The sequence below is a fragment of the Symphalangus syndactylus genome, chromosome 3 (assembly GCF_028878055.3).
Source record: "Symphalangus syndactylus isolate Jambi chromosome 3, NHGRI_mSymSyn1-v2.1_pri, whole genome shotgun sequence".
Lineage (NCBI taxonomy): Eukaryota > Metazoa > Chordata > Mammalia > Primates > Hylobatidae > Symphalangus > Symphalangus syndactylus.
This window is the reverse complement of record NC_072425.2, coordinates 75173029-75182978: the sequence shown is the minus strand read 5'-3', so window position 1 is coordinate 75182978 and position 9950 is coordinate 75173029. Positions and strand designations below refer to the sequence as shown.

Sequence of the window (9950 nt, the reverse complement as noted above, 5' to 3'; positions counted from 1 at the left end):
CCTAGGCACCATTAATGACATGTGCTTTAATAATTTAAGAAGTGTATATGTAAACTTGGGCACATTGACAGTATATCACATTGTGGGTTAAAGTGTAACGACCAATATAAATACAGCTTCCACAAGCAGAGCATAAAAACTGACACACACTTTTCTTGGTTTATTGGGTAGGAGGATGTTAAATACCTTACGATAAGATAGGCTTTCTAATACTGGAACTGACTAACTGTAAAGAACACTGCTGTGGTTCTTATCAGGAAAAAAAGTCCATTATAATCATTTTAGGCACGAAACTTTCTAAGCATTAGAATTCTTCCGAGGTGAAAAGTATATTATTAAGGGAATTCATTTTGCAAAGAGTAATCATTTTTTTTTTTTTTGGCTCTAAAGATTTCTCATAAATTACCAAAGTAGGATTTATTAGGATATTTCCTCGGAAGTTTGGGGGTTCCGTGTTCTATCAGGTGATGCCTGATATAGCTCATAAGTCAATGAGAAGTCATAGATGCCTGATATAGCTCATAAGTCAATGAGAAGACAGAGCGTTACCCTTGCCATGCGCTCCGGGCTGCCCCGGGTACTTTCTTTACGGATGCTGGATGCTTCCAAGGTAACCCAGGCTTTTCATTCCCGCTCCTACCGAGATGCCGGGAAAGCACTCCCGCGCCGATGCGGGGTAGGCAAGTCCTGCGCCCTGTGAGCGGTAACTGCGCTCGGCGTCGTCCTTCCCGAAGTCCTTGGTTTACGCCTCTTCCCGTCGAGTCGCCCCAAAGCCCCTCCTCCAGGCATCCCCTTCCTTGTGGGGGCAAAAGTTTAAGGGCGGGCTCCCTTCTCATTAAAGTGCGCCGGGGCCTCTCTCGTGGCTGGACAGTAAAGGGGCTCGAAGCCCCTCGGCGCTTTCCTCGCTCTTCTCTAGCCGCAGCTCGGCGGGTGGGGACAGACGCTGAGACTTTTGGTGGCCGGCGCTGACGCGTCCTGGCTGTGGGGTGCCTCCCACCTCGAGGGACTTATTTAAATATTTGGGGCAGGGCACCCTCCCAGGACCCCAGGAAGCCGGCGCAGGTTCGGCGGGGACCCTGAGGCTGTGACGCACTTGCCCCGGCACAGCGCGAGCACGAAGTGCGCGTGGGTGAGAGTGAGGGTGCGCCCAGGGCCAGCGGGAGGCGGACCCGCCAGGAGGCAGGTGGGTGCGGCCGGCTGGAGCCAGGGCAGCGGCGGCAGCAAGTGGTTGGGCCGTGCGCATTTCCTTCCCTCCCCCTCGGCCTCGGAGCCCGCCTGCAGTGCTCCGTGTGCGGCGCCTTCGGCTCCGCTCCGCGTCCTCTGCCCGCCGCAGCCGGCCGCACCCTTCCTCGTCCGTCCATGTCCCTGCCCGTGGTGCTCCCGGGCTCCTGCTGCCCCGTGGCTGGGCTTTCGGGTGGGCCGCAGGCCGGGGGCCTGGGCGCCGCTGCCGCCGCCGCCGCCCAGGAGCCGCCGCTGCCCCCGCTGCGGCCGCGCTGGCCCCGGGGCGCGCTGCAGCCCCCGTCGCGGCCTCGCTGCGCGGCCACCGCTGCTGCTGGGGTGCTGGCCGCCCCGCCGGCGCTTTCCTCCCGCCGGGCAGCCGCCGCCGCTGCCGCCGCGGCCCCGGGCTCCGCGCTGCTGCCCGCCCGCCCGCTGCTGTCACTCGGGCTGCTGCAGCTGATCCTGGGCTGCTGCATGGTGGCGCTCAGCTTCGGGGCGCTGTCGCTGAGCAGCTCCCCGCAGGTGAAGAACTCTTGCCCGTTCTGGGCCGGCTCCTCGGTGAGTACCGCAAGCGCGCCCCGCTCGCCCGGTCATCCCGGTGATAGGGGGCTCTGGTCGTTCCTCTCCATTGCCCCTTAGTTGGCCTCCAGGGCTGCAGTTGGGGGAGTCTCACGCCACCTGAAGTTTTTGGAGGCTGGAGAAAAATGTTCCGCGACGGTCGAGTTCAGGGGTGAATTGGGTTGCACCTGGGTAGTGTCTGTTGCGCGCAGGCTGAAGGATTTTATTTTCCCTGTCAAGCTAATAGAATTAAACAAAGACACCCAGCTCTTTGGGAGATTGGAAGACAGGGTGTGGGTGGCAGGAAAGTGGGAGGAAAATGATTAAACTTCTTTTGGTCATTGAGTATTTGCTGCACTGACAACGTCTGTGCTGGGAGGGCAGGGATTTTGATCATTTTTGTTCACTGATGTATCAAGAATGCCTGGCACATAGTAGGTGTATTTGTGGGATGGGACAGTTTGACTGGGGCACATCGCTTGTTTTATTCTGCATTAAGACACACGTAAGTGTGAAATGTGTAGGGTGGCTCGACCCCCAGACAAGTTCAGGAGGTAATGAGAGGGTGTGTGTGAACTGGTGCTTGTACCTGGTCATTAAAGGAAGGCCTTAACCCCACTGGGTTCCTGGAGCCATGCAGGCTGCTATGCAGAATTCAGTTTGTGAGAACCCGGACCTGTCATTATGGATGAGCTGGCCAAAGGTCCTGGAGCGCCCAGCAGCTAGCTAGAGATGTCTGCTCTCCAGGACCCACTCCTCCCTCCTCCAACTGGGAACGCTGAGCCTGGGGCCAAAGAGTGCCCAACTTCAGAGAAAAGCTGCTGCCAGCCAGTATCTATGGACACCGGGTGGCCACTCTCCCCTGCCTCCTAACAATCTCACAATTTCCAAGGCATCCAACCCCTTGAAGTTTCCTGGGTGTTGAGAGACTTGGAAACACATCTTTGTGGAATGACTATGGAAGATGAGTACAGTAAAGTAAATAACCTCTCTTTGTATCTTTTTTTAATTTTTAATTTTTATTTTTAAGGGACAGAGTTTCCCCATGTTGCCCAGGCTGGTTTCCAACTCCTGAGCTCAAGCGATCCTCCTGCCTCGGCATCCCAAAGTATGGGGATTAGAGGCATGAGCCACCACAGCTGGCCGTAAATAACCTTTCTATCAACTCACTGTGTAAATCTGAAAGTCTAGCAATGCTGCTAGTTTTTAGTAAGATCTGTAATCAGTGTATGTCCTGAATGGTAAGAACTGCTTTTGCAGTTTCACACATACTGCAATTCAATACCAAATTGAAAAAAAAAGGACTCGAAGAACTAATTGAACCCAAAGTAATTGTTTGAATAAGAACATTAAGAACGTTAGGTTCCTTGAGACTCGCCTGAAATTGTATACTTCATCCAGTGCCAGTCTGCTTTCCTTTTGAAATACTTTCATGTTGAATGATCTTATTGGGGTACATGCTGGGCTGTGGTGAGTGAAGGCCATGATTTGTGCCTCGTGTAGAAAAAATGCCACCCTGGTGGCTCTGCCTGTGGGCTCTGCCACTGGCCTCTATGAGTGTTCAGGAAACTACAGAAGAATGGATATTCCAGACGGGGTAGAAATTAGACCCGTTATGCCACCTATTCTGTTTGTCTGACTAAATCCAGCCAAATGGTGGGTGCATTTCATTTCTCTAAATACCATGGGCCAGTAATGATCTTGCATATATTTTTAGGAATTTGCTCTTTATAAAATCTTAATCTATTGTCTTCTCAAACATAGCTAGTTTAGGATTCTTAAAAACTATTTTTTGTCTTCTAAAATTAAAAGCTGAAATCAGTTTACTATTATGAATAATTTCAGAGGTAAATGCACTTAGATATCAGTCAAGCCACAGTTGAATTTGATGAAGTAGCAAAAGAAAAGAAAAGAAAAGAAAAAAGAGAAGAAAAGAAAAAAGAGAAGAAAAGAAAAAAGGCCTTCCACCAGCAGGTGAAGGTTAATACTGCTGGTCTGCTGGCTGGGTATGTCCTTGTCTTCAGGTCCGGGCACACCAGAGGAGAGAAAGAAATCAGTGATTTGGAACTGACAAATTCTCTGCTATATGTCTTTCCCCATTCTTCCCCATACCCTCCAAACCCAGGTCTATATGCAACTCTATAACTGTTGGTTATTCCTACTTTTTGTGACTTGTTCCTGAGATTGACCTCAGAATTTGCAAAGTGACAACAGAAGCAATAGATACTGTATTTATAGAACAATTAACTAAATACAAATTTAAGAGGATGGCTTTAGGCACCATGACTCTCTTGGTGCTTTAGGGGAAAAAAGCCTTGTATCACATGTTTTGAATTTATGCATGTGACAGAGGTTGTTTTTTAAAAACCTCGTGTTATGGAAAAGTTTACATTTATGCAGTATATGATGAACCCGCATATACCTTTCACCCCGCTTCAACAATGGTTTCTTCTGCACCCCCTTCCTGGGCTCTGCTGCTGGCCTTGTGTCTTCTGATAAACTTCGGAAGGATGAATATTCCAAGCAGGGTGGGAATTAGATCCTTCGTGCTCCCTAGTCCATTTGTGAGATTAAATTCTCTTATTGTTTGGAAGCAAATCTCAGGTGTCACATTTCATCTATATATATTTCAATGTGTGTATTTTTACCACAAGAAAATATAACCAGCATAGGATTGAGTGGGCAGTCCAAAGAACCATTCCCTTCAATTTTAAATCTTTTATTATAAAAATTAAAAAAAAAAACTCAACAAATGTAGAAAGAAGGGTGTAATGATCCCCCATTTTACCCTTCACCCAGTAGCTATCAACACATGGCCACTTTATACCTAACACTGCTCCCCCTTCCTAACACCCCTGGATTATTTTAAGGCAAATTCCAGGTAGCACAACTTCAGCCATTAGTATTTTAGTATGTATTTATAAAAGAAATGGGCTTGATAGGACATTGTAATTAATTCAAAGACAGCTAAACTAAGGTTTCTATAAAAAAAAGTTGGAAGATTATGAGTCGAGAACTGCAGAATTAAAAAAAAACACAGCTTTGACATATATTCACATGTCATACAGCTTACCCATTTAGCATTTAAAGTGTACTGGTCAATGGTTTTTAGTAAATTCCCAGTTGTGCAACTATCACCACAATTTTAGAAAATGTTTATCACCCCTAAAGTTTTGAGTAGTTACTCCCCATTCTCCACCATCCCCACCCCTAGCCACCCACTGATTAACCCACTTTCAGTCTCTGTAGATATGTCTGTTCTGGACATTTCATATACATGGGATCATATAATATGTGGTCTTTTATGATTCGTTTCTTTCACTTAGCATGTTTTCAAGCTTCATCCATGCTGTGGCAAGTCTCAGTACTTCATTCCTATTTTATTGTATGCATATGCCATGTTTATTCACTCACAAGTTTTATTGGCATATGAAGCTAGGCAGTTGAATGGAAGTGCCAACTTATGTCTAAGGTTACTTTGAACCCACATAGGAACACAGTAGAAGAATATCCTCATATTTCAAGCTTTGACCATTAGGATCTTTAGCCTGCTATATCAACTGAACCCACACATCTTCTTTAGGCCTCACTGAAAATTTTGCTTGTATATTTGATACAAAATTAGGTTCAAGAGACAAATATATTTATTTGAAATGACTATTTGTTGAACACAGTATAGTTCAAGGATAGTTTTTCATACATATTTTCTTAAGAGAGCCCTGAGCCTGAGATTTTGGAGGCTTCGTTCACTTGTTTGAACTTTGAAGGTGTATTTTATCTATTTTAAAAAACACTTAAGAATTAACAAATTCTATAAAGCATCTTTTTTCATAGTTTTCATTCATACTTTCAGCAACTTGAAGGGAGAGTTTTTAACGTAGTCTGTGTTTTTGAGCACTCTGAGCGTTTGATTTCTTCCTGGTATCACTGGTAAATCACTCAATATATTATTATTCCCAAAATTCATGAGCCTAAGAGATGAGCCATCTTGAAAAACAGCCTGACATTTGACTGGAGGTGAGTGGCTAAGGGAGGATCTCAGTGTCCGTCTTCAGCTGTGCTGTCCTAGCTCTCGGTTTGGGGGGTGCGTTTAGTGTTAACTAGATTCCACTGGGGTATGGGAGTTAACTGGATTCTACTGGGGTATGGGCGTTAATGTCAACTAGATTCCACTGGGGTGTGGGAGTTAACTAGGTTTCACTGGGGTTAACTAGATTCCGCTGGGATATGGGAGACTCGGTCGGCCACACTGCAGTAGATTTAATGAAAGAGGAGAGAGAGTTGCATTGGGTTGTCTCTCCTCCTTCAAAAACAAAATTCCTACCTTCGATGACATGCATGATCCTTGGGAGATATTTCAGATGAGTGGTAGAGAATTGGTGGTTGTTTTTTGTTCCTCTCTGTGTGCCCTATTATTCTTTATCAGTTGTATACATTCATGTCTTTGCTTTAAGTCACTGATCTGAATTCATGATCATCCTTCTTTGAGTCCATGATTCTTTGGCAAGGTTCCACTTTCATATAAAGAGACAGATGTTGGTGAACTTTAGGGTGAACCTTTTTAAAAAAAATTGCAGTGAATAAACATAAAGAAAAATCAATGGACCAAACGAAAAACTAACATAAAGATTATGGTTACTACCAGTTAAATGATAGTAAGTTTTTTTATCATACTAATCAAATACTACTTTAATATTTAAGGGATATTTAAAATATAATTTTGGGGATGAGTTTTATTGATTTCTTTGGTCCTTTATTTTGCATATCAGCAGAGTCACATTTATAAGTTCTGTGCCTCTCGGCCTCAGTTACTCATCTGTAAAATGGGTGGGATGCTTCTTCTTCAGTACTGATTTTGTGAGGGTGTAGCTAGAGTATACATAGGAGAGTGCATCACTGCTGGACCCAAGCACCAGACCTGGAATACACGGGAACCTGTATCAATGGTTTTTAAATACCGAGGTAATAGTTAATAAAAGTAAAGTGAACAGGCCAGTATTTTTGTAGCACATTATAGTTACCATTATGTTTTCATTAGAAATATTCAGTTGCCCACTTTCTCAATTTGTTTTTTTAATGAGCTATGCTAGACAGATAGGGAAGAAATACACACACATACACATTTTTTAAAAAGTTGCCATCATAAGAGCTATAGGGCAGGGTAGGTTGTTGAGAAGTTTGACATATTATTTTCTGCTTATTTACAAAGTAACACAGGACATTTACAACATGGCTTTTTAAAAATCTCTGTGTTTACATACAGCAGCTTTTGATAAATGATTCAGAACATTTTTGCCCTAACACATGTTAATGGATTAGCAAAGGGAAATAGGGCAGTAGAATTATAAGCTTCTGATCTTAACGATTTGATTTTTATGTTGGAAAATGAAAGCACATTAACCATTTATGGTGGGTAACAATGACTCTCCCCTGGGGTATCTCAGAGCCCTTCTTTGCAGTATCAGAAAAAAGGAAAGGCCTCTGCTTTTTCCTGTAACCTACAAGAAATGGGTTATCAGTGAGTGAAACAAAAATTGTAATACCTCTCATCATAATAATATAGAGATTGTTTGGTGTTAGAAAATAGGTTCTTACCTGTTCATTCAGGGCAAGTTCCATCTTGCGCTAGATGGAAAGAATGCTGATGGAGTTGCTTTTTGTTGCTGCTGTACTCTTTTAGGAAGCACAGGGGATGAAAAATGTGTTTAGTCTTACATAGTCATCTTTGAGCAAGGTCATCTCCTGTTTCTGGCCTCCATTCATTCATTCACTCATTGACTCTTATAACTAACTGAGTGCCTTCTGGGAACCTTTAGTGGTGTGTGAGTGAGTACGCACAGGTCCAAGCCCTCATCGTGATACTGACAGTTAAACATGTAATAGCATTGTGGCATAATGGGAGCCATGGAAGGACATTGTTAAGGGACCTTCTTGACTCATTTCTGATGGAGCTCCAGCTACTGCTGCCACCAAGGGAGGTGGAGGCATTGAATACCCTGCCTCCTTCTCTTCTTCTTTTCCCAACCCCTTTCCCCATCCGTGAATTCTGCCTCCCTTTCAGATGAAATGGAAGCATCATTCCTTAAGTCTTGAGCTCTTAAAAATTGTATCCCCAACTGTAGCACCTCTGTTCCCATTACCATTCGAGAGGCTTCTAATCATCCAGGCCTACTTCATCTATTTGCTTTTCTCCCCATCACCACTCACAGGGTTCCCCAAGTGCCTCAGGGCTTCACTGGGCTTGAAGAGAGGGAGAAGTTGAATAAAAGTAGGTGTATGCCTTTGTTGCGGGGTTCAGGAATGGAGATCCCCAACTATAGCTCCTGTCTGGAGCTGGAATATAGTTTCTTAAAATGTTGTAAAGAGCGGTGGCTTACAAGAATCCTGGTGGGATTTAACTTGAATATGTGCTGAGTCTATAAAACAATTTAGCCTGCCTGCCCGCCTGCCTCCCTCCTTCCCTTCCCTTCCCTTCCCTCCCCTCCCCCCCCTCCCCTCCCCTCCCCTCCCCTCCCCTCCCCTCCCCTCCCCTCCCCTCCCCTTCCCCTCCCTTCCCCTCCCTTCCCCTCCCTTCCCCTCCCTTCCCCTCCCTTCCCCTCCCCTCCCCTCCCCTCCCCTCCCACCCCCCCCTCCCCTCCCCTCCCCTCCCCTCCCCTCCCCTCCCCTCCTCTCCTTTCCCTCTTTTCTTTCCCTCTGTGGCCCAGGCTGCGATCTACTCGGCTCGCCGCGGACTGCCTGGGACTGCCGGCGCACGCCACCGCGGACTGCCTTTTCTCCTTTGGCTACAGGCACGCGTTCGCCATGTTGGCCACGCTGGTCGCCAGCTCCTGACACCGAGTGCTCTGCGCGCCTCAGCCTCCCGAGGTGCTGGGACTGCAGACGGAGTCTCGCTCACCCGGTGCTCAGTGTTGCCCGGGCTGGAGTGCGGTGGCGTGGTCTGGCCTCGCGGCAGCCTCCACCTCCCAGCCGCCTGCCTTGGCCTACCAGGGTGCTGGGATTGCAGCCCCTGCCCGGCCGCCGCCCCGTCTGGGAGGTGGAGAGCGTTTCTGCCCGGCCACCCATCGTCTGGGAAGTGAGGAGCGCCTCTGCCCGGCCACCCATCGTCTGGGAAGTGAGGAGCGCCTCTGCCCGGCCACCCCGTCTGGGAAGTGGGGAGCGCCTCTGCCCGGCCGCCCCGTGTCTGGGAAGAAGTGAGGAGCGCCTCTGCCGCTCCGTCTGGGAGGTCTACCACTGAGGCCAGAAGCAATGTGGGGGCTGGAGGTTGTGGCTCACGCCTGTGGTCCCAGCACTCTGGGGGGCGAGGCGGGTTGATCACTTCGGGCTAGGAGTTCGAGACCAATCTGGCCAACTTGGCGAAACATGAAAAATACAACAGACAAACCAACCAACCAACTCAGTGACAACAAAACAGGTCTACCCTGGAGTCATACTCTAATTTTTTCTATTTTCTTCCCTTTCTGATCCTTTATCCCACTTTCTTTTTCTTCCTCTTCCTTCTCCCTCTTCTTGGTCAAATGGAGGATTGAGTTATTATCACTGATCCATATAAAGTCCCTCTCTCATTTATTTTAACTCCCACCCCCCATTTCTATTCCCCGACTTCCCATGTGCAACCTTCCTAATATGTTTGATACGCATCTTTTTGTTTGTATGTATTTTTAGAAAATGTTTATTGTTTTTGTGTGCAAAAAAAATTAATAAAAAAAAATAAAAATAAAAATAAAAAAACAATTTAAATGGAAATGACATTCTTAGTTTGTCTTCAATCCATAGACTTGGTATATGCCTTGACTTACTTGGCTATTCATTTAATATTGCATAATAAACTGTATTTCTCCCCAGTGAGGACTTAAAGATCTTTGTAATATATATTTTGAGATTATTGATGTTTCTTATTTGTCATGTATTTGTACATATATACATTTTGTACATACTTTTTAACTTACAGTTTCTATAGTTTGTTGCTACCATATGCAAACAAAATACCTCCCCTCCAAAGGAAGCAATAAAGATAGCTTAGTTCTTTGGTTTCAGAGGTACCTCATTTGAAGTGACAGTTGAATCTGTCATGATCTATTAAAATAAAAAAAATAGAAATACCTTTCAACTTAGAAACTTCACCCCTGGGACTTTTTTCCACTGAAATAAAAGCACTTGTTTTTAAAGATATATGT

General features: G+C 45.9%; 1 protein-coding gene across 6 annotated transcripts in view; it reads left to right on the top strand.

The window, feature by feature from the left end:
• Positions 1-851: 851 nt before the first annotated feature.
• ENTREP1 (endosomal transmembrane epsin interactor 1) overlaps positions 852-9950 on the top strand; it is a 68957-nt gene continuing 59858 nt past the window's right edge. For 4 of the 6 annotated variants that reach the window (XR_008656649.1, XR_008656650.1, XM_055272327.2 and 1 more), the window contains exon 1: positions 1225-1776. Coding sequence is in view for 2 of the 6 variants with exons in the window: in XM_055272327.2 (XP_055128302.1) it covers positions 1360-1776 (417 nt within the window). In the remaining 4 variants the exon portion in view is untranslated. Of the gene's footprint in view, positions 1184-1224; positions 1777-2737; positions 2755-9950 lie in introns of those variants that run through there. The other 2 variants (XM_055272330.2, XM_055272329.2) reach the window with 2 other exon arrangements.